This window comes from Alosa sapidissima, chromosome 16, assembly GCF_018492685.1.
Source record: "Alosa sapidissima isolate fAloSap1 chromosome 16, fAloSap1.pri, whole genome shotgun sequence".
Classification (NCBI taxonomy): domain Eukaryota; kingdom Metazoa; phylum Chordata; class Actinopteri; order Clupeiformes; family Clupeidae; genus Alosa; species Alosa sapidissima.
This window is the reverse complement of record NC_055972.1, coordinates 24,434,341-24,459,621: the sequence shown is the minus strand read 5'-3', so window position 1 is coordinate 24,459,621 and position 25,281 is coordinate 24,434,341. Positions and strand designations below refer to the sequence as shown.

Sequence of the window (25,281 nt, the reverse complement as noted above, 5' to 3'; positions counted from 1 at the left end):
AGGTGAACTCAAAAAGGTTCCTTCATAGCGGCGGATGTCCTTCAAATTGTAAATGTATCACTGCTGTCTGGCACTTTTCCTAAGTCACTGAAAACAGCTGTTGTAAAGCCACTTCTCAAGAAGAATAACCTGGATGCCTCCATGCTAAACAATTACAGGCCCATATCCAATCTACCTTTTATTGGCAAAATTATTGAAAAAGTAGTCTTTAATCAATTAACCACCTTCCTAACATCAAATGGGTATTTTGATTATTTTCAGTCTGGTTTTCGGGCAAATCACAGCACTGAAACAGCTCTCATTAAAGTTTCCAATGACATACGCCTCAACACAGATTCAGGTAAAACATCAGTCCTAGTGCTACTGGACCTTAGTGCAGCATTTGACACTGTTGATCACAATATTTTACTACACAGACTAGAACACTGGGTTGGATTTACAGGCATAGTTATCAACTGGCTAAAATCATATCTACAAGAAAGGAGCTTCTTTGTTGCCATCGGAAACTGTACCTCAACACCAACGTCCTTGACCTGTGGTGTTCCCCAGGGGTCGATCTTGGGGCCACTATTATTCAACCTCTATATGCTCCCACTTGGACAAATCATTCAAAATAATTTGATTTCATATCATAGCTATGCAGATGACACACAAATTTACTTAGCTCTATCACCAAACGACTATGGTGCTCTTGAATCTATGTGTCAGTGTATAGAACAAATCAAGACCTGGATGTCTCAAAATGTTCTTTTGAGACATCTTTCTTCAGCTGAACAAAGAAAAAACTGAAGTAATTATATTTGGTAAAAAGGAGGAAAGACTTAGGGTTGCCACTCTCCTTGACACAAAAGGGTTGAAGGCAAAGGATACTGTTAAAAATCTTGGTGTATTAATTAACAGTGATCTAAATTTCAACAGGCACATGAAAGCGATAACTAAATCAGCTTTTTACCACCTCAGAAATAACAGCTAGGATTCTAACAAAAACTAAAAGAACTGACCACATTACTCCAATTCTTAATTCCTTGCACTGGCTTCCAGTAAGTCACAGAATTGACTTTAAAGCACTATTGCTTGTTTATAAATCAGTAAATGGAGCAGGACCTAAATACTTGTCAGACATGCTTCAGCAGTACACACCTTCTCGTCCTCTCAGGTCCCAGGTGAAAAACCTGCTAGTAAAACCTACAGTTAGAACTAAACATGGTGAAGCAGCTTTTAGCTGCTATGCGGCTCAGCTGTGGAACCAACTTTCGGATGACATCAAAAAGGCCCCAACTGTAGCCAGTTTTAAATCTAGACTTAAGACCAAACTGTTCTACCTTGTCTTTTACTACTTTTTTTACTACTTTTGCCTTTGTTTTTGCTTACTAATTATTCTTTATTTTTAAATGATTTTACCTTGTGTTTTATGTTTTCTTTTTATTATGATCTTTACCTTTTAACTATTCTTTGATTATTGTTTGGTTTTGTTTATGTAAAGCACATTGAATGACCTCTGTGTATGAAATGCGCTATATAAATAAACTTGACTTGACTTGACTTCAGTTTCTTCAGATTCTTGAGTTTAAAAGATTTGATTATTTTCTATCATACAGTTTTAATGTGAGAAGGTCACAATCTTCAAAAGGGCTGGCGATAACACACTGTCATTAACTAGGAGAGTTATGGGTTTCCAGGAAGTATGAACATGTCAGTTGTATTTAATTAAAATGTTATTACCATTATTGCCATTATGAATTTCAAGATATGGCTCATGCTTCAGTTATGATTGATGTTGACCTCATGGATACACATGAAATCAGGACGCATGGTTTTTGAGAACGCCCCTGACCCTGTAACAGATCTGTGCTGGATTCATCTTGAATTTCACATGAAAGATGACCATAGGCAGACCTATGCCTGAACCACATCAGTTTGGATTCAGATTCAGAGGCTGTGCTTGTCTGGGCTTTCTTCAGGACTACACATATGACAGTGAGAAGGGTTGAGTACCCAGGCTTTAATAGATTCATTAGAGTGTGGTCCAGTCTTTCCTAGTCCACATCCACTCTGACCTAAATAAATAAGGCCTATTCCTTAGACTCTTTTGCTCAATAGATTTCCACAATTTCAAAACATACCTTCTAAAATTTACATTGAATTTGATTTGGTGAATATGTATTATTTCAGTTTTTCATTTGACGTTTGGAGCTCTCAAGTCAGTGTGTTTATAGGCGCTGCCATGGTTACATACCTTGAGATAATCTCCTTCAAGGAGCTGGAAGTTTGTAGCCACCATTCGAATGCCTTTTCCTCTCTCTGTCTCGATGCGGTAGATGCACTCGTGATTGTTGCCATAATTGGCAGGGTAATTGGGTGACAGCAAGACACCTTCGATTCCAACAGAGGTGGCTCCACACTCAGCTAGGCAGAGAGAGAGAGAGAGAGAGAGAAAGAGAGAGAGAGAGAATGACAGTCAAAGAGAAAAAGAGAGAGGACAAAAGAGAAAAAGAGGGAAAGAGGAGAAACAAACAGTGAGAGGTCAAGGTAAAGAGGAAGGCGACGGGCGGAAGGGGTGAGCAAGAGAGGGAGAGAGAGGAGGAAGAGAGAAAGAGGACTTGCTCGGAATCAACTCATTCCAACAAAAGCCCAAAAAGACACAGGTCGACTTCTAGTCAGTTTGAATGTTCTGGTCAGTTCCTCTAGTGGTGCCCTGACCAAATAGACAATGACAACACGGGAGCTTGGCAAGAGGTGAGCACTCAAAACTGACCAGCTCAACAGTGACTGTTCAAGCCACGTACAAATGCAGCTAGCAAAAATAGGAAATCTGCATGTGAAATCTTCCAACTTAGCCGTCCGCAGCAGCTGTTACCTACTGAAGGGCCTGAGGATCTGAACCAGTTGGAGCATGAGCTGTTGTCATTTTGATGAACTAGAGGACCACACTTGAGAAGAATACTAATTACTTGGCAGATTTATGCATTAGTTATGTGCTGGCCACAAAGGCTCAGGACTGTGACGGAATCAGATGTCCGTGTAGTTAATATTCTGATGCTGAGCCTCAGGTGTGGTAGCAGATGTTGCCTCAAGACCTTCAGTTCTGCAAATTGAGTGGAGCACAAATTCTTGCGGTGGGGGATGCAGTCTTTGGAAAAGAAATTGAATGATCCTTCAAACGGTTGGGAGAAAATAAATGTGAAATTTGTTTCCACAGGCACAATGCAGGATATGAGTCATTGTCACCATTCATTGGGGTTGTTGTGATTGTCATTCTTGTGGGAAATAATTCTGGCTGATTGATATGATGAGCTTCATAAATTTCCATCATTTTCAATGGTGACCTTGGTAATTTTACCATCTAATTGTACTGAATACTTTTGGTGGATATGTAGCAGTTCAACAATGTAGCAAGTCTACTGGTAAAAGGATTGCCCAAAGAGGAAATTATATGCTGTTGTGATTATTTAAAACAAATGTTAATGATTCTTTATTAAACTAATTCAAAACAGAATATTTTCAGTATTTTGGTGTTGCTATCCGTGTCAAGAGGGCGGTTCTATGATGAGCTACATGTCTCTCTGTAGGAAGTAAACTAAATAAGTCACCATCCTCACTCAGAGAAAAGCATTTTGGGGAATACTGAATGTGCACCGTGGTGTAGGCCTGTGGCAAGCAAAGCTGTTACATGTAGCTTAAGAGAATACTTTGTATTTGCAAGTGGAGAGATTCCATTCTAGTTTAATGTTGTTTAATTTCCCTAACCACTGAAGTGTATGTCTGTACTAGTTTGGGTCAATACAACTTGTAGAAGCTTTTCTGCACTAGTGGAGTGGTTCTAAACAGGTTCTGGGGTGGTCTTGCTCTGCTTCCCATTGTTCCCCATCTGCGTATCTGGCTATTGATCTTGGATTACTCATGATTGGTTGATCACACCTGTTTTAGCTCATTAAAAACATTGCAATAAAACTTTCTTTCATCAGACATGCTAGGAGTAGGTATAGACAGAAGATATACAGGAGCAGTGGGCTCGAGGAACACAAATGAGAAATGCAATTGAATTAACAATGCAAATATGTAAAATTAAATCACTTTGTCATGTTTTCTCCTATTTTTGATATATTTTTTTCTCTATCAACATTTACTGTTTATATTTTTACTGTTTTGATGGTTTTATGTATCTTTATTTATTTATTTATTTCTATCCTTTTATTTAATTATTCATTTTTTTATTAAATTACATTACACTTTTAAGTCTTATTCTATAGTTTTATCCTTGTTTTATTGTCAATTTAACCTCAACTTTGGCACATGAGGAAAAACACTTTGGTCATTGTCTTTTAATGTGCTTGATATAATTTTTTAATGTATATGTTAACACTAGAAATGCAGTTTTTAGAATTTGCAGCAAGTTAGAGAAATGTAAAGCTGCTTTAACTGAAATAAAGCATTATTGCTAACTTCATCACTACAAAAAATATCTGGCAAGAAATAACTGGCCTTGACTGTTAAAAGTTGACTATTTGTTTCATACAAGTTGAATATTTCCCTCAGAGCAGCTGTCAGAATGTGAATCCAGAGTTTATTTTACTGAGGATAACGGTATGGAGACAGTTTCAAGTACCGCAAGTATCACCAGTTTCATCAGAGAAGTAGTGTCTTAAAGACCTTACCGCATGATTACTGTGCAATACCATGGAAGCCTTCAGACAAAAACGAGGTTAATGTACAACACGTCCAGTCCATGGTTCTTTGTAAGGAACGCAAAAGCTTATCTACCTACCCACACACCTTGGCAGGGGGGCACTCCATACCCTTCTTCCCCCACCCAAGCAGGTAATCTTGAGCTCCCCCTCCAGACGGTAGCCACCGAAGCAGGAGAATATGAGCGAGTCGCCAACCCCAAAGTGGAAGCCCACCCTTCGACTGTAGGCAGGCACTCCAGGATCCTCACACGGCTCCAGATCATACTCTGCCAGAGACACAACAATGAAAAAACACTTTGCTTTGATCCCCTTGATGGGTGAGAAAAACTGAATGGCAGAGTGAGGAGATGAAACAACGGATCTGTATTTATGAAGCGCGCGTTTGATGCTCTGCAACTGATAAAGTGTAGTTGACAGTTTAGATGGATTCAGTGCTTTCAGGTGTTAGCAGTCCGTGTTACTTTACTGCATCAGTAAAAAGGATAGTCACACTGTCACAGCATTCATGTCTTCACAAATATTACAGAAAAAAAGTGAAAATGCACTGCAGATGAGCAACAGATAGTAACAAATCACAGCCCCACCTGAGAAGGTGATGTTAAAGCCCTCGTAGGACATGGAGAAGTCTGAGACGAATCGGAGCTGGGCGCTGAAGTTGCCGAAGAGGCCGGCTTTGATGGAGGGCGGCAAGACGGAGCCGGTGAGCCTGGCCACGGGATCGGTGAAGCTGCCGTCCTCCGTAATGAGCAGGTAATCGTGTGAGTCCTCCAGGTGGAACGTGTGAAAAACGAGCTGCACTCCTGAGGGGAGGGAAGTTTCAGACGAGATTAGGGGCCATCGGTCACACACGGAAAAACCCTGCTCCGTGCTTACAGGCCCACAAAGAGGATGGGGCCAGGTAATGCTGATGAAAACAAAATTGCATCGCCACCACAACTGGATGGTCTCTAGTTGGAAAAAAAAAAATGGGGTTTTGGAAGAAATGGTACATTTGCAATCATGGGATTTGAGGGGGTAATTTGGTTGGAAAAAAATAAAAAGCAGGTCATTTGGTCTTTTGATGACGCCGACATTTTGAAAGTAGAAGCACTAAATGACTGTTTTGACTTACCCTTTCCATGTGATACTTCTATTGTCCAGGTGCAATTGAGCGAGTTAGGGTAGAAGTCTGGGAACCCAGGAGAGAGAATACTTCCACTCTTTCCAAATATGTAGCCTCCACATAGAGCTGAAATACAAATGGAAATTACAATTGTGTTTTATATATTTATCAGAAATCAGTGCATACGATGATCAACCATATGACTCACATCCAGAGCTGGACAGTAACGGAGTACATTTACTTGAGTACAGTACTTGAGTACAATTTTGAGGGATCTGTACTTTACTCGAGTATCATTTTTGGGGAGTACTCATGACTTTACTCAAGTACATTTGAGAGGCAAATATTGTACTCTTTACTCCACTACATTTCTATCCATAACCGTGAGTACCCGTTACTTCTTCTAAAAAAAAGGAAAAAAGACAAATCTCAGAAACCCTCAATTTGTTGTTTCCCTCTCAAACGTGATTGGATTGTGCAGGCGCCACTGATTGGGACAGCCTATCAGCAATCACCTTCAGCTTTCCGCCGAAGTCAACTCCATGGTCAGATTTATATAAGAGACGAAACCATGGACGAAACAATGGACAATCCCGGGAATGTGCCAACCTGTGGCCCCACCTCGCTAGACTATTTCAATTTTCTGAACAAGTTAATGATAGTTTTCGCTTTAAGTTTTTCAATTACAAAATAGTATTTTGTATTTTACAGTTTTTTTTAAATGCTTACACACTAAATCTTTGCTTGTCACACAATTTTCTAATCATGTCTTCCAAACATCCACACCAAATCTGCAAAACCATACACTAATTCTCAGTGTTTGACTCAGTTTTCAATTGACTAAAACACATTTTGCAAAACACCACACACAATTTTCTACTTAACACACAAAAATCAAACAAGAAGTAATTTGATTTCATTTTTCAAACACAAGCCATCAAAATGCCACACTAAATCACCAGTGCTTCACTCTCTCTCTTCACATGTGTAAACACCATCCAGTCATTACCTTAGTATAGGCCTATAAATAGATACTCTATATGTAGGTATGGACCCTTTCAATCTGGCCCTAGAGGATTTCAGAACCAATGCAGATACTTTTTTCTTTTTTGCTATATTTTTGTCTTTTTTGTATTTTTGTGTCATTTTTCTATAGACCTATGAATACATACACCCCCCCCCCCCCCACACACACACACACACACACACACACACACACATACAGACACACACACACACACACACACACACACACACACACACACACACACAAACACACACACACTTTTCTTTGGAAAAAGCAAAGTAATTTGATAGTAGTCAGTCATTTCCATAGGCAAAATCAGCTTTTTCAGAACTCCATGTACATCTGGTGGTCATTGCCTCATCTGGTGGTCTATTTTGCTTTCCTTTGTTCTTGTTGGCTGTAAAATACTGTATTCACAACAGCAAATTATTTGGGAAAAATCACTATTTTTTGGTTTCAATATTGCTTGCATTTTTACTGTGTATTTCAACTTCTCTCTGTAGATACCGTAACTTTCATTCTTGTATGGAAATACATAAAGCCTATGAAAGACAGAAGAGCGCTAGGTTTTGAACAACAGTGTGTACATGATGTATCCAAAATGTCATATTATGACAAAAGTGTTTGTAATGTGAGGCGAATGTTTGATTTAAAGATGTGTTCATGACATTTTGAATGTTGTGTGTCATTTTGCTGGAGATTTGAGTCATTTTGCATTTGTGTGAGCAATTGTTGGTTTTGTGTGGAGTTTTGAAAAAAAGACACAGAGTTTTAAAAACGTGTGTAAACAGTTGTAAAAAACTGTAAATACGTATTTTAAATACATGTATTAGAAATACTGCCCATCCCTGGCAACATGGTAAAAAGATGAAAATGACTTTATTTTACTTTCAATTCCTTTTACATTCTCCAAGGTATTAACATTAACATTTTTCCAATGTTCCACTCCAAGTAGGATGTTTCTGTACATAAATGTAAGCACTGTGTCAGTAGTAATGCAATATTTAGAAAATGTAGGCTACTCTTGTACTCTTGATACTGAAGTACTTTTAAAAACAAGTACTTCAGTACTTTTACATAAGTAGACATCTGACTGTACTTTTGTACTTTTACTTGTACTTGAGTACAATTTAGCAAAGGGTATCTGTACTTTTACTCAAGTAATGAAGCTGTGTACTCTGTCCGCCTCTGTTCACATCACAATTCACGTTGGTATATCTGCCTTCTTCAGAACAACTAGCCTGGCCCCGCTCGCCTAGTATATCCAGTCATTTTCATCTCACTGATATAATAAAATATGGCTCCTCTAAATGTATTTTACGTTTCCCTCAGCCATCAGGATGGTTGACCAATCAGCGATGAGAGAGAATGGCGTTAGCTTTGGAATTAAAAGTGACTAAGGTAAACGGTAGTAGTCAGCAAACGGTAGTAAACATTAAAAAATTGCAGTTGGAAGAATGTGTAATTTCATACAGAAAAGGTGCATTGTTTCCAGACTGCCAATGTGGTTTATTATCAGTTTGTAAAGGTTACAGTAGGTGAAGTAGGAAGTAACATCAGAAATCCCTGATCAATCAATTGGTCTACATCCATTACGATGCTAGGGTTGGAAACATTTCCCAATGGAGAGTATCCAGACTCTTCACAAAAATGAAACAAGGTGAGTAAGTCTGGTGAAACCAGGCTAGGGAGGTAAATGAATAAGCCAACGCAGATATTATCAATCCAATCATATCAGCCTTCAGTATCAGTCTTGGTGTTCTGATAATAGCAGTTCACATGAAAACAAAGGTGTGAATGATCGCAAAGATACACTGCTTCATTAGACTGTATTTTGATTAGTATGCCAATTGTGTCTAAAACTGCTCAAAGACATTACAACATTAAAAAGGGTCCAGGCAGCTTTGATATGGAATCTAGGTCAGAGTCTGCAAACAATGTCCCTGGGTGTTAAAAGGGGAAAAAAAATCTAATATGCACTTTATAAATGTAATAAACAAACTTTTGGAGCCTCTCCATATTATGTGCAGAGACAGCACTGATGACAGTGTGAATCCGAGAGGCAGACAAGTTTCCAAATGAAACCCTTTGGAGTTTTAGGCGTCTGGCAACACTCGAGATGAAGATGTGGGATAGACTGATAACGGCTGCGGGGAGATCAAAGGCAAAATTAATAACAAGTCATAACGCAGCAAGGAAAGACCCCATCAATGAAGATAGAGGCATCCCAAGAAACATGCTTCACGTCACCTCAATCGCCGCATCCATGAAAGGCACAGGAGAGTTGTGTAACGACTCCACAACATCTGCCTAAACATAATCATAATGGACCAAACATGCAAGTATCTGAATTATCATAACTTTTTTTCTTATGTAACAGGCTACTGGCACTGGCAAGTCGACTAATACTGGTATATTTTTTAAAAAAATGAAAAATGAAAATAAAAAGCAATTAAGGGCAAGCTTGCAAAATAGAGCACATTCACACAAAAATGCACAGAGTTCACAGTGGCAATTCTGCCCAGCTCCAGAGGCAATGGCGATGCTGGTGATTAAGTGGAGATCATGTTGCGCATGTTATCATACACGCCCAAGGCAACATCTGCAAGTTAATCGGCATAGATGGTTCCTCCACCGTGAGACAAATAAAAGTCACGGTGCAGCGTCCCGGCGCGCGCCGCTACACAGACGTTCAGGCCCGAGCTGATTTGTCGCCGATAAGTGGGTGAAGGGAGTTCCTTTATTCGGGTGCTGAGGGAAAACGCCCTTTTACAGCAACCTTGAGATCCGTGTTGGGTTGAACATACAACCTGAAACAACGCAGCAGCACATAGCTCCCTTGCTGTAAACATAACTGCCGTGTCTAAAGGTGGCACTGTAAGTGAAGTGGTGGAATATACCTTGTTTGCACCATAGACTGTATATATCAGCTATCACCAAATGGCGGACCGCGGTCCGAGTCCGGACCGTGACGTCATCCTATCTGGACCCAGACCATAATAGCCTAATTTAGATTTTCACGTAAGATTTCAAAGCTGCGCTAAATGTTTTGTTGGTTAGAATAACAGCATTTACTTCAGGAGCTTCAGGAACCATCATTTCGCTTGCTGCTACTCAGCCAGTGAAATCTGTGAATTCTGATAAAGTCGAGTCAGTGTAAAGTACCCTACTATGGGGAAGAGACTGATCACCTGAAACGCACGAGGATAGGAGACGGGACGAGAAACAATCAGATGGATATCTAAGTTAACGATAAGTAGGCCTAAGTTATTTTCAAATCATCGATTGCTCAAAGAGGAGAAAGCTAGACAGCGAGAACAGGGCTTTATATAACGATACGGGGGCAATACCACGCAAAACTGTCACGTCCATAACGCCAACTAAATATGGATGTGACAGTTTTGCGCGGAATTGCCCTGGACCTCTTCTATATATTCTGAGACAGGCGATTTTAAGCGCCAATTTGAAGCATCTCTACTAGACAAAGCATGTATTTTGAGCAAGCATAGGTAGGCTAGGCCCATTCAACAGTGAACTGAGACCACAGAATATTTTACAATTTAAGAAGGCAATATGATTGATCCACCACAATCTAGTTAAGCCTACATGCATTCACTGCCCAACAACGTGATATTCCTGGGTTTCCAGGATTTCGGGTCAACATAAAAAAAACTAAAAAAATTAAATTAAACTTGCTGATTAATGGGTTCAAGGAACCAGGTGTGGAATATCCATCCTTGTCTCAGCTCAAATTTTGTTTTAAGTTCACGTTAAGATCTTAAAAATAACCAAGGCTACTCAGTTTTTCTCCCCAATTAGGCTACTCTTATCTTGCCTTATTTCTCCTCATTTCGAATGTTGCCTTTTAGGCTACTTATTTTATTTCACATTAAACATTAGGCCTAGGCCTACAATCTTCTATTTCTTGAATTTCCCCTTGGCGATCAATAAATCTATCTATCTATCTATCTATCTATCTATCTACAACTAGGCTCCATCCATCCATCTTAATATTATACATACATATACATAGCCTAAACACGCACGTTAAACATTATGATGCTCCGGACCTTTGCTTGAGGAAATTTTCCGTAACTGGACCTCGCCGAAGATTAATTGAATACCCCTGGTATATATAGTTCTATACAGTCCATGGTTTGCACCAAATGTGTGAATGGTGACAGATTCCCATCTTCTTGCACGGACTCATTATGATGTAAGGTTAAGATTTAGCATGTGACATCAAGAACGCTGTAGCTTTCATGGTCCACTTAAAAAAAAAAAGGAATATACAGGAACTGAGGTTAAGCAACATGAGCTGCTTTGGGAATTTGATAGCATGTGTTATTTTTCATAAGTGACTTCATGAGTGCATATTACAGTACTTATGCATATTTGATCAAACAGCAGCGTCAATGCAGTCTGTGGGTGGAATTAAAGTGGGTTTGTGGTGGGGGTGCTGGCGGAGTCGGGTGTGGATATTTATTTCAATTTATTTTGCCATTTCTCTGCAAAAAATAGGTAAGAAACGCTTGTGTTTTGTCACGAAGGTCAGGTCCAGCTGATGATACATCTGTTTGAATAAAAGTCTATTAGAATAAAGTGCACATTGGAGATGGTGGGTGTGGAAGAGGATGCCACAGGCTTGTGAACCTAATGGTCTACAGCTTGATTGTGCTTACAGGAAAAGACGGCGTGGGGGCTGCTTTAATCCCGCACCAGAAGCCGACAAATAAGATAAACAAAACAAACGAGTGGTGGGTGAGTCCTCAGATCCGTCTTTCTATCTGCAGGCCCTCCCAGTGCGGCGCCTCCGCTTTAAAGGCGATTTCCTGCGCCATAGATTCAAGTCACCAGCTCCTCTCATGAAGAATTAATGAACTGAAGTCCAAAGGGGGTGGAGGTGGGGGTTTTAGGGTGGGGGTGGGGTGAGGGCTGGGAGGCTGAGATGGCTTACTTTCCTCCATCCTGATAAAGAAAATGGGAGTCAGCTGTGCATATCGCTCACACCTTCCTCTCTGAGCATGATGCTGAGAGGAGAGGGAGGGAGGGAGGGAGGGAGGAAGGGAAGGGGCAGGTCCTCCCCCCGTCTGGTGCTTAAGAGACCATGCTGTAGGGTAATTGTGACTGAGTGTGTGTGTCTGTGTCTGTGTGAGTGTACATGACATGTATGTGTGTGCATTTCTTTACATGTGTGTGTGTGTGTGTGTGCGTGTGCGTGTGTGTGTGTTTATGTGTGTGTGTGTGTGTGTGTGTGTGTGTGTGTGTGTGTGTGTGTGTGTGTGTGTGTGTGTGTGTGTGTGTGTGCATGCTTGTGTCAGTGCGTGTGCATGTGCGTGTGCCTGTGCATGTCAGCAGAGGTGCGCCTGGCATACCATCACAGCTGGGCAGTGCGTGGTTCCACTGGTGGTTTCTCTCGCACACGATGGGCTCCTCGTCGCTCAGTGTGTACCCGTGATCACAGCTGAATGTCACCCTGGAGCCGATGGCAAAGCTGTTCCCATGCCTCTTCCCATTCACCGGGATGCCAGGGTCTAAACACGAATCCGTTTCCATCATGATGCCTGTGGGGAGAGAACAGGACCATTTCATTCCCCCCTCCTGCTCCCAAATTGAATGGAGGACAGAGACACCAAGAGCTTGCTCTGTCTTTATCGTTTTCCCCCCTCTCTTTGTATCTCTCTCCTTCTCCCTGCACTGCTTTCTCTCTCTCTGTCTCTCTGTATCACTCTCCCACAGTCTGTCTCTATTTCATCTTTTTTTCTCTCTCTCTCTCTCTCTCTCTCTCCTACACTCTAGTCTCTCTCTCTCTCTCTCTCTCTCCTACACTCTAGTCTCTCTCTCTCTCTCTCTCTCTCTCTCTCTCTCTCTCTCTCCTACACTCTAGTCTCTCTCTCTCTCTCTCTCTCTCTCCTACACTCTAGTCTCTCTCGGCCTATCTCTTTTTTCCTTCTTTCTCCATTACTACCACCCTCCTCCTCTCTCTATGTCACTGTCCAGCAATCTCTCTGGCAATCTCTCTTTTTCAGTACATTTTACGCGCTGGACATATATCAAGTTCATCTTGACATAATTAAAAGAAAATAATTATGTAGTGAAAGGATTCCTTTTGCATCTTCAGTATTACCTAAATGAAAAACATCCTTGTCTTCAACATATTTTATGACCACTTACTTCAATTATGCTACCTAAATTGATGTCTAAATCATCCTAGAACACCAGGATAGTCAATGGCTTGATTGAGCTGACTCTGTGTATAGTATCTCCTTGGACTTTGCCCAGATGTGTATCAGTCTCATATTTTATCCAAGTACATTATTAAAGTGGGAGACAGAGAGTCTTTCAAGTTTCAGAGATTGTACTGATCGCACCGAGACTGTATACACTAGCTTCTGGTGACAACACACACATTAAAAACTATCTGGGCTGCATGACTCTATCACCACTTTATCTAGATGATGCAATTGCCAGTGTGATTTCATCAAGCTGATAAAATATATATGGCAGACAAAGCTAAATGATAACAATCCACATGACAAACATACTCATAACAATATCCGCAAAAGGATAACATGATTGTCTTTCTCTGGAGCTGCTGAAAAACAAGGGGTGAGGACCTGTCATTTAAGACACGTTGTCCACGTCACTCCCACTCCTTGACAAGGAACACAGAGGTGACAAACAGAGTCTGGAAAGTTGAAAGCAATTTAGATATAACACAAGGTCCCCGCTCCAATTAGTCGAGGCGTTCGCTGCACTAAATGAGTTAATATTTGAACAAGAATCTCCAGACGCGCGAGGCAAGTTGGATTCCTCCTCCTTTTCTCTCGCGCCAAAGCTCGTTATCACTCTGAGTCTCTCAATCCCCACTCGCTCGCGCCGAAAAACTCACATGAGTGGCACACAATGACGGGAATCATAATGGTGGGGGGGTGGGGGAGAGAGAGAGAGAGAGAGAGAGAGAGAGAGAGAGAGATAGAGAGAGAGAGAGAGACGGACGACAGACAAGCTGACTCACTCTCGTAGCGTATCTGGAAGCCCACACTGGAGCGGCTGTTGTCGGTGGTGAAGAGGAGGTACATGTAATTGCTGGTGCTGATGAGGAAGCGGGGTGCCTGCGTGCCCTGGTACTCCCCAATTAGGGGCGAGGAGGTGGAGGGGCCGTCCCGCACCTCCAGCGTGTCATAATTAACCTCCGTCTGAAACCTGCCCAAAGCGGAAGGTCAAAAGTCAAAGGTGCGCACACACACACACACACACACACACACACACACAGACACACACACACACCCACACAGAGACACACAGTCACACAGATACACAGACACACAAACATACACACCCTCACCATCAATTAGACGGTTTACACTGAATGAGATGAAGTTCAGAAGTTAAAGGGAGAGTATGACTAGCGGCACAATGTGTAGTATGCAGTGTTTAAATAATGTGCATAATGTTCCTATCCATTTCAAAATTAGAGGATTGACACTGAATTACTCTGACAGTGAGATGGGTAGTGAGTAAGTGCCATGTTGAATGTAGTCCATCTTGTTACCTCCCCTTTAAGCTGATTGGTGTGGCACAATTACCGGTCAAAGGTGATTTTGATGGCATGGTCCTTCCTGGCCTCGATGATCCATTCGCAGTTCAGAGAGTCTTTGTAGAACCCGGGCCAACCGGGGGACAGCAGAACCCCCAGCGGAGCCGTTAAATGGCCACCACAGGGAGCTGAGAGAGGCACAAAGTGGAGGAAATCACTTCCCACTTACACTACAATCCACATGCCCATAGTGTAAAACTAAAATGAAATGCCAAATCCCAAGAGTGTGCTATTACAGTAACAAGGATTCTTGCAAAGCTATTGTTAAGACCTGACATTGCAAAGTTTGTTAGATTGTAATTATACCCGTTAACTAAACTATACTGACTTTGTTACAATGCTCTTGTTAGATTGTAAGTATACTGATGTAACCAACTTATACTGATTTACACAAACTAAAACGTAATTATCAGCAAATAAGAGCATTTTCATTCTCTGTTCTTGCACAGCTGAAGCTTAATCCAACCACTAAACCAAACGTTATCATCGTTTGGTACATTTTAATTTTCTGTATCTCAACCACATACTTCACAGCACTAAACAACATAGATACCCTGTACTGCAACAATGGCCTTGTGATATAAAATGTGGCCAAACAATTCACCCACACCAACCCGAAGCCTTATTTGTATGTCCATTAAAGAGCCATTACCTTCGCAGCGTGGGACGGCTGCATTCCATACCACATTGCCGTCCTGAATGACGCAGGTTATGGCCTCTGACCCATGGGTCTTGATGAAGCCCTCGTCACAGGTGAACAACACTGAGCTGCCCAGGAGGAAGTGCTCGCCGAACCGCTGACCGTTGACAGGTATGCCGGGGTCGTGACACTCATTCTGTCCAAAAGCTTTTGAGACAGAAAAGAAAATAATTCCACAAGGTGGGAAATTTTGAAAATTAAAATGCAGCACTGTACTCTCTCTGAAGCATCATCAATTATCGTCTAGCCCGCAAAGCCTACGGCACATGCGCTTTACCTTACAGCATGCATAACCTCCTCTCTCTCGACATAAACCCATAAACTATTTTCTGCAGCAAAATACTACTGGGAGATCATAACTCCCCCCCCCCCCCCCCCATTTTTATATTTATTTTTTTCCACCTCTATTTCTGGAGAATCAGTAATGAGGCACGGAGACCTAATGGCCAGCTCTGAGGGCACGGAAGCAGCCCTTTTATTTCTCCCCCTGACAGACTCATTGCACTCGCATCACTCAGTGACAGTCACTTCAGCCAGATGGGGAAACATGTCCTTCTGTCTCCCCCCTGAAATGGTGACATATCGGTCCTAAAGCGCTGCTGTTGAGATGCCAAGCTCCAGGGTCCCCTGCCATTGCATGGCTGACACTTCCTCCAAACCCCTTGCCCCCCCCCCCCCCCCCCCCCACACACACACCCACACTCATTCCCCTCACCAACACACACACACACACACACACACACACACACACACACACACACACACACAAGTAGCTCCTTTGCATCTGCTCTGACAGCAGGGTCCTCTGGACAAAAGAGCGCATGCCCCAAATGAAAACCACGGAGTGACAAGCCCTTCTGCTATTTTATTAACCCTCCCATCACTCCTTTTTGTTTCACAGAAGCATTATTTAGAACACTTCACAACATGTCTAACCACTGATGGTTAAGAAATGGAGGTCCCACCCCAGTGTGCACATAACATGAGCATGTGCATGTAGATGTAATATTGGAGTTAATACGATTTGCCCGTGTGTTTCATCATATTTTTTTCTAATTCTTTAATAAGCTTTTATAGGGACAGATATGAGAAAGTGAATAAAGACAGTTTATGATTTCTTATCTCATTATAGCTGCATCACAGTTCCTGGTTCCTGAGATTCAGTTCATAAATAAATAAATAAATAAATAAATAAACACGGATGGCACGGCCAAAATAAAACCTCTCTCGATAATGGGATGACAACGGCAATAATTCAAAATGGCTTTACTGGTGTAGGTGATGTTGAATCCTCTGGCTGTATTGGAGTGGTCCGACTGGAACTCCAGACGCATGATGTGCCCATTGCTGGCGATCTGTGAGGGCACGTCCTTCCCAGAGAACGTCCCGAATGTGGTGGGCTCTGGCATGCCCTCGTCTTTCACGATGAGATAGTCAAATTGTGACTCCACCTCGAAGTCGCTGAAAATAAGATGGATTCGACTGCCTGGCTCGGCGATGATGAGCCAGACACAGTTCATGTTGCTCCCGTACTCCTCCGGGTAGTTCGGGGACAGGATGACGCCTGACGCCGTGGTGAAATTGAAGAAGCAGGAAACTGCCAAAAAATAGGACAGAGAAGAGTGTGAAGATGTCCCTGTGCCAAACCCAAAGTGACTGAATAATACCATGTCATGAGATGAATTGCATTACAGAAGCATAGACAACCCTCTTTCAGTCTGCATTAAAGGGCCTTGAGAAATTTTTTGTAGGCATTTTGTAACCCCCCCCCCCCCACACACACACACACACACACACCGCCTCTATCTCACTCCTCCTTCTCTGAAACACTTTGAGAGATGGACAGATCATTCAGCGCTGATAGAGACATTAACCTAGACTTAGTGACCTTTAATGCTTATCTGCTTGACCAGCGTGAAGCAGATGATAGGGGTGTCAATCTGCTCCCAATCTGAGAGCCCGTGCCAAGGCACAAGCGCGTGCTCCTGCCGCGCTTCTCCTAAAACACGCTTTGATGTCATGTCTTAGAGGGCGTGAGATCTGGTGTTGGCGTCCGGACCTACTCTCTCACTCACCTGTGCATGCTGCTCGGTGGTGGTAATTGTCACTTAAGAATGGATTAATGACCCTTGAATTATGTCCTTCGAAAATGAAGGATGACCCTGGAACTGCTTGCCAGGGAGCTTCAATGGGTCAGTGGTTCCTTTTCTTAAAATAAACCACACCTTCACCCAGAGACTAACTGCTATGATATCATTTATGCCCGAGATCAATCATCCTAAGTGACGTGGAGCTTAATTACGGACACATATTTTCGGGGGGGGGGGGGGTCTTACAGACACAGCTGGGTTTGTTTCCGGACCACTGGTTATTTTGCTGGCATGATATTGTCCTCTCGCCGACTAAGTCGAAGGCGGCCTGACACTCGAACGTGAGCGAGTCCCCGTGTAAAAAAGAGTCGCCTGTTCGCTTGCCGTAACCAGGGATGCCTGGGTCTCCACAGCCTCCTTTGTCAATTTCTGTTCAGAGGAAAAAAAGAAAGAAAGAGTCTTTATTCATCAAAAACAACATTTCCTTAGCACATGACTGTTGTTGACACATTAGAAGAAAGCCACAACCCCAGTCATTTTCAGAAATCATACAAAATTTCATGGCCCTTAGTACACCATTAACAGATTAAAACAAAAGCTTAATCTTCTATGTGTTATTTATTTTAATTGCTTTGCCATTTATTTAATTATTTACTACAGCCAGTAGATATATTTTCTTCATTCATCTTAATACAAATCTTATGTGCACTGGAGTTTTTGTCTCCATACCCAGGTAGCAGAGCAGAGGTGTTTTTCTAGGCGGCATAAAATGACAGTGACAAATGAATGACGTTCTGGAAGAGTTCATTTTTGTGTTAACAACCAGGGTGTCAGCTCAGCAGCCGACGCTCCACTGACCCCAGGCGCAGCTCTAATCTACAGAGGATGAGTTCTCCTCCGGTAGCCCATCTCCACACAACTACTGTGAGGTGTTAAGCAGGACTTAAATACCTCTGGATCAGCTGGGGGCTTTGCAATGGAGGAATTCACCACAGAGGTGGTGCAGTCATTTTAAAGGCAAAAAAAACCCCTTCAAACTGTGATTCACCTAAACAAACTGCCAGGATTAGCATAAAAAGCAAACAGATTAGCTTCCGTGTGCTTTATCACTAGCTGGGCCAAAGGAATTGTATCCTAGATTTAATTCGGATCGAATCTCTAGGTCAAACCTACAGCCCAGAGCAGATGGTTGTAACCAGCGTCGCTTGCTTTTAGGATTTCATTAAACAACTCTCAGTCTCATATTGTAGGCCTACCCATTCACAGACTGCACTCTGCACACTACATTTAACCAGGAGTCGAATGCACTAAGCATCACATGAAGACTAAATGGTACAGTAATCACTCTCAGAGGGGCTGGGGGTGGGTATGGAAGTGAGGAGGGAGAACCTGTTCACTTACACTGTGAAGCAAGGTGGATGCATATAATACCAGTAAGGAGGAACTGCGCTCAGTGGTAATTAAGCATGTAAACAGGTCTGCCATTAAACACAAAGTACACTCATGTAGCAGGGAATGAAGAGGCTTTCCGCATGCGATGCATGCCACTTGGGCGGACTCTTTCCTGCAAGTTGTAAACCCAACAAAGCTTGTAAAATGCCGCGTGGTTCATTTAACTCGCGGCTATGTGTGCTCCGCCATCTGTGGGCCTCCCTGAAGAGCCTGGGTGGTGAGAGGGACTGAGCTGAAAAACACTGGAAAGAGCATCCTCAGAGACTCCACGGGGCTCTTCAGCTAGCATGGATTCGAAGCCTAATTCTTCTGATGGCCTGCGTTAGTGCGTCCCTAAATGTGTGAATGCAGTGTGTGTAGTGAGATTATGCAGAGTGGAATTGCCCTGCCATTAACAATTTCAACTGATACAATTCCCAAGTATATGTAGAAAACAAGAAACTTGTTTATATGTCGAAAAACATTTCAGTACACACAAATTTTCGTCTGATCGCTAATATATGAAACATGATACGTCATATACCTCTGCAAAGGTCTAACCACAGTTCTCTTGAGGGATTATTGTCAAACATGACAAAATGACTGAGTGAGTATGTGTGAAATTGGGTTTACACAAAGTTAAACACATTTCCATCATTGTGTTAGACTATCCAGAAATGGTGTGAATTGCTCAATTATGGTGGTGACATTTATGAAAGCTGATCGATGTAAGGGATTGGTCCTCAGGGTACTGAAATGTATTTCAAGTCATGGAATTCAACTATCTTTTCCAGACAAGATAAAACTCTGTACAAATAATCAATGCCGAGTTGTAGTGTGACAAGATCACTCCACTTATTTACTCACATTATTGGGCTACTAAATGCATAACGTAAATGACTGGAGGGCTTATTCAAACTATCCATTACATCCTATCATGAAGCTGGAAAATAGTGTATAAAATCTCTGACTTTTATAGCATGGCATGTTACAGCTTAAAACTTAACCTTGTTTACCATGCCCAATTAACCTGAGATTTTTAAGAGCAAACTCACTGCACTCTCCATCATTTAGAGACAATCAGTCTAACCATCTGATGTCAAAAAATGAATTACTAATTTGGCTGGACTCGCAAAATCAGCATATTAGTGTTTATAGAAACAGATGCTAAGCTAAAACTTGCTTGGACATGGATTCTTTCACTCTGTGACACTTTCAACTGCGTCTATGGAGCACATATGCTGACCCATTTGCTTTCATTAAACGCTTGATGTACAGTAGGCATTTGGACAACAGGGGGAACAGCAGGCGAATAGACATCGAATCGGAATCAGATGGTCTTCAGATGGTCCTCAGATCATGACATAGATCCTGGTATGGCAATCAGATCATGAATGGCTGGCATCATTAGATACCTTGTTTTATAACAAAATTTGGTACCACTTTATGTACAGTATTTTTGTTTTTGGAAGACATTTTCATTTGATATCAATAGCATTGTGTACAATTGGTTGCATACTCTATATAAATACAAATTGCCTGGAAAAAATAGGCTTTCTTGTGTTCATAGAATGTAACTTACAACCAAACCACCAATTACCTGTCAAGGTCAACCAACTCAAAATCAAAGCATCTATGTAATCATCATTGTAATCATCATTATCAGTCAAAAACACACAGTCTGATGATTGCTTATGATAGGCAATCCAAGTGATAAAAATAGCTGAAGTACCTTCATAGATAGCTTTAAAGCCTTGGGACCCAATGGTATCATCAGACTGGAGATGAAGCCACATTTGATTGGTCATGCTCACAATCAGGTCTGGCACACTGGTCCCAGTGAGCCTGCAAAGCATAGTTACATAAAAAGATTAAATTACTGTTAAATAACTGTTAAACTCATCAACAACTCATATTTCATTCATATCAATAAATGTTTATGAAGCAGATTTTTTACATAAAACCACAACAAATTGACAGTTTAAATTTAAAGCTTAATTTCGTTCAAACACTTTGATGTTGCATAAACTTACACATAAAGTACCCTCCTGGCATCCCCGATTTTCTCACCATCTCCCACTGTTAATGTGTCGTACGCTCTCTCAAGATCAAACTCCTCAAATGACAGCTTGATAACCTGCTCAGTAAATAATCAAGCAGGGAATGTGCACACATGAATAAGAATTAAGTAATATACTAAGACGCCATTCTGAGTTCACATTACCATAAACACCACAATGTACGTCTGACATAAATGGTTAAAAATAATAGTGGAATTTTCTGTGGAGAAAAATACATTGTAATGTTGAGAATGTGCAAGATGTCGCCAAGAACAAAGACTTGGAAGGAAAAAAAGGGTTCATGCTCATTTGGTATGTGAGCAGAAAGAAAGGCAGTTAAAAGAAAATTGGATTTGAGAGGAGATTGCTGGGAGGGAAAAAATAAAGCTTAATTAGGACAACCCCATTATCAGCATCCTCACATTTTCTCAATTGGGCCATTAAAGAGCCATTACTCTCATCCACATTTTTTTTTTTTAGTTGGTACTCTGAGCACAAGCTTAGCAGGTATAGAGGAGCAATCTTCCCTGAAGTTTGGAGTGCCAAGCCAGCGGGCACAGACAAATGGATGATCAAGGAGAAATATTTATATTGACGCATTTATTTGTGTAAATGTTTGCAGCTGTTAGTCCAGGTGAAACTTTCTCTATAAAGGGGAAACCAAACATTCATCCTAAAAACCTGATCGCTAAACTAGACAGGGACAACGACAAATTAATGTGGTTAGAATTATTGATTAAAGACAGCTACGACAAGATTGTGCCAACTATGTTTCTGTTTATTTTATTGTTGTTGTTCTTTTTTTTTCTTTAGAAGACAGCTCATCAGATTTATTCGACTGAAAAAGCAAGCCCTCACAAAATGTGGGAGGAAAATGTGCATGTTCTTTCATGGACTCATGACTCTGTTAAGCATTTCAGAAGTTTCAGAAAAGCAATCTGTTATGAAATGTCAAACTGTGTGGTTTGTGAGCTGTTTGGAGCAATCTTCAATGAATAGGCTAAAATACGACCTTTTCAAATTATCTTGTCAAGGCAGATATGCTTTTTACAGAATATCTAGCAAGCCCATGAAGCTGCATTGATGCACTATAAACACAATCAGGGAATGTCAGTGGATCTTGGTGATTGTTCCCTCAAACAGCTAGGCTACAACATTTTAAAGCTGTATTGATTTCTTTGTTTTATTTTGAACTGAGAAGCCTGACAACTGGTTCAATTGGACAGTTTTGTTTTCTTTTGTGGAGGAAAAAAAATCATTAAGTGCTTTCTTCATAGAAGTCACAATACACAATGGTGAGGGCACACATCATAATTCATCCAAAATAACCTTCTTTCAAGCTATTTATGTCATATTTAAACAAGTCAAAAGCGCTGTTTGAAATGGAATCTTTTTTTGGCATATGTTTATTAACTACGATTTGGAATCCGTTCTGTTCTTTTCAATTCCATTCTATACAATGGATTTTCTAAAGTGCATTACTTGGACACTTGGTATGCACAAATTGTATGAGATTAAGATATACGTAATTGCTTACATACCCCAGCATTGGTATGAGACCCAACATGAAATGTTAAGAAATACACACATATAAACATGCATGCATACAGTACAGTATTTTTGAAAAGTATTTCCATTTCATATCAAAAGCACTGTATAAATACAAATTCTCAATAATAATCACTGTCATATTTGTTGACTGCATGGAAAATTAGGCTTTCTGGTGTTACAATCAGAAAAATAATACCTTGTGTACCTGGTGTACTGTATAATGTGTCTATATTGTAGACTAGTATAATCCCTGACTTCCACCGTCATCAACTCAACTAATACGATTAAATGTTCAAACAAGTTCGGCATGGATCACTCTCTGCTTCTATCTTGAAGCCATTAAGTAAATCCATAAAAGCGTGGCTAAATGTGGACAAAAATAAAATCTACGGTTTGTGACCCGATTTAGAGTTTCCTTTGGTCTTGTACAAATATGCACATGCAAGAGCAGAATGTGATTTTTCCCATTTCTGCAGGCCTGTCTGGCCAACCTGATCCCTGAATCACAGTGAGCTTAGAGGAAGTCTACTGCCAACAGAGTACTGCACCCTCTTAGCAGGTGCAAGTAAAGCCATGACAGTTGCCATTCCTCAGTAAAACTCATCTGTTTGCAGTCTTGGTCCAAAATCTGCTTAACAAGGCAGAGACTCTGGATATAATACCAGTGGTCTATCTCCACAGTCTTCATACACATCTCTATAATAATGAGGTGTGGTATAAGGTGTGAAAAATGCAGAGAAAAGATAAGCTTTAAAAATTGCACAGTTTGGTTAGGCCTAGCATTGTCAATGGCTGTGCCCTTCTAATCAATGTTATTATATCATGATAACAGTATACTGACTGCATACTCATACTAGTTTTATCACCTTTATCACTAGCTAATAACCTGTATTTAATCAATGTGGTGCCTTTTTTGGTTTTGTACTGTTTGTCTTTTGATGAATTTAATATTGACTATCATCCAATGACTTAATAATCATGTTGCACTCCTTATGCCTAAGACTGGTTTTATTAACTGCACTTTTGTATTTCACATGTCTGTCACGTAAATGTAAAACATAATGTGATTGTGTCTTTTACAACTGATTAGAGGTTGCAAACCGGCAATTAACCATATGTAAAAATCCCCCAAATTGAGTTTGGTTCCAAAACGAGATATCAATAACAACCTAGCTGTAGTTCCAGAGATATTACCTGGAAAACAAAATATTTGTTATTATTATATATGATTTTATGGAGGATACCTCATTTTCAAACCAAACTCTTAAAATTTGGCTTGGCTAGGATATTGTGGTCACCAGTATAAAGAATTGTTGAGCACACTTCATGACTCAATGAACTTAGAAGGATTTTAAAGGGAAGGGATTTAATCATCATTAGTTCATTTTTGTAAGTAAAGTTTGTTAGACACTGATAAAGGTGGCATGCACTCAGAACATTAACATGGCAAACGCCCTAGGAAATATTTAGCTAATCAAGTCTGAATTAGTTTGCTTTAAATTCTGAAAAGCTTGTCTGAGTAAGAATCTTTTCTTAGAAACAAGGCCAACCTCACAGGGCACTTTATCACACAGGTAAAAACATGACTATATCACTGTGTGAACTAAGGTACCACTTAATTTGCTATTCCATAAAACAGTCCCTGCAATTAATCAACGCATATTAACTACAGGGCATAATATAATACATTATGCAACACTTTCTCTTTAATTTCTTTCAATGAGTAATGACACTTAAAAACCTCTGTTTTGTATGGGCAACATGTCAGCTGGTTGGTTGTTATGCTCAAAGCGTAATGATTGAACACAATACCTTGATGGTGAATTCATTACAGCAACCATGCATGAGTGAGTGAGTGCATGTGGTGCATGTCTACCCAACACACACACACATTTAAGCCAGTGCCAGATTAGGTTGAACAGCAGAAAGCAAGAGACGGGCTCAAAGGATTTCTTTGTTGTTCAAAGAAAAAAAGTCCAGTCTTGGTAATGGAATAGTCTAACATAAACAAGGGGCAATGGTTATGAGCAGAGAGGGCGTAAATCGAGGCACTAAAATGGGCTACTAATTCTCATGACTTAAGGCAAACAATGCTGCTAAGACACACAGGGGGTGTAGCTTGACATGTTAAATGGCAAGGCAGCTATTAAATAGGTATGTTTCCATGTGATTAATGCACCTATTTCTTTTCCCTAAGCCTTTTAGACACCATTAGGATGTTGCCCAAAAATTGTTTTGCAATGTATGATGAAGCATATACTAAACCGCTGAAAGCACAACAACAATGAACTGCTTTCTTCAATTTGTCTTCTAGAACATTCAAATGAACTCTTGGAATGCCTGACTGGAATCAATCAGCCAATCCCATTTCACCAGCAATCTTCCTGATCTCTCTTCCTGATCTCCCCATGTCTGACTGATAAAGCAGTTCAGATCACAGACTAGATGTCATCTCAATGATTCAAAGCATCTAAAGTACCTGTGTTAGGTAACATGAAGACTACATACACAAGAAGAGAAATAGAGTGAAAGAAAAGCAACTGACCTTTTGAGGATCTACCGCTGTGATGACCCACACACAGTGAGCATTATTTTCATACTGGACAGGGTAGTTGGGAGATGTAATAATCCCCTTTGGTCCTCTTAAATTAGAGCCACATGTCCTTGCTGTTGAATAAAGACACAATCAATCAATCAAAGTATCAGAATGCTTTCATGCATATAATGCTTCTTGGATCACCAAAGGTGCTTGAAAAATGATAAGGATCATGTTTTCTGTAACACTAGTCAGCATAAGGATTCCGTAGAATAACGACTGAAATCATGCTTTTTTTCCCAGGTTGATAAGACATTGCCACCCCCCCCCCCCCCCCCCCCCGTACACACATGCATCGAAGAGTAAACCTTTTACATCACACTGTAAAGTCTCTGACAGCTTAAGAGCTCCCAGCCCCTCTATTTTCACTCTTTTCTGTCACACGCCCCCTGAGGCTAACATTAGAGCTTCATGAGGGTAGAAATGATTTACCTTC

General features: G+C 40.9%; 1 protein-coding gene across 1 annotated transcript in view; it reads right to left on the bottom strand.

The window, feature by feature from the left end:
• Positions 1-25,281, bottom strand: part of LOC121685425 (CUB and sushi domain-containing protein 1-like) — a 295,334-nt gene that overhangs the window by 75,234 nt on the left and 194,819 nt on the right. Inside the window, exons 10-22 of the mRNA XM_042065939.1 lie at positions 24,795-24,916; positions 20,672-20,775; positions 20,371-20,483; positions 17,454-17,636; positions 16,388-16,714; positions 15,070-15,264; positions 14,407-14,545; positions 13,836-14,023; positions 12,193-12,381; positions 5,800-5,916; positions 5,273-5,488; positions 4,766-4,954; positions 2,237-2,406 (exon numbers count right to left, since the gene is read on the bottom strand). Coding sequence (XP_041921873.1) covers positions 2,237-2,406; positions 4,766-4,954; positions 5,273-5,488; positions 5,800-5,916; positions 12,193-12,381; positions 13,836-14,023; positions 14,407-14,545; positions 15,070-15,264; positions 16,388-16,714; positions 17,454-17,636; positions 20,371-20,483; positions 20,672-20,775; positions 24,795-24,916 — 2,252 coding nt within the window. The remainder of the gene's footprint in view (positions 1-2,236; positions 2,407-4,765; positions 4,955-5,272; positions 5,489-5,799; positions 5,917-12,192; positions 12,382-13,835; positions 14,024-14,406; positions 14,546-15,069; positions 15,265-16,387; positions 16,715-17,453; positions 17,637-20,370; positions 20,484-20,671; positions 20,776-24,794; positions 24,917-25,281) is intronic.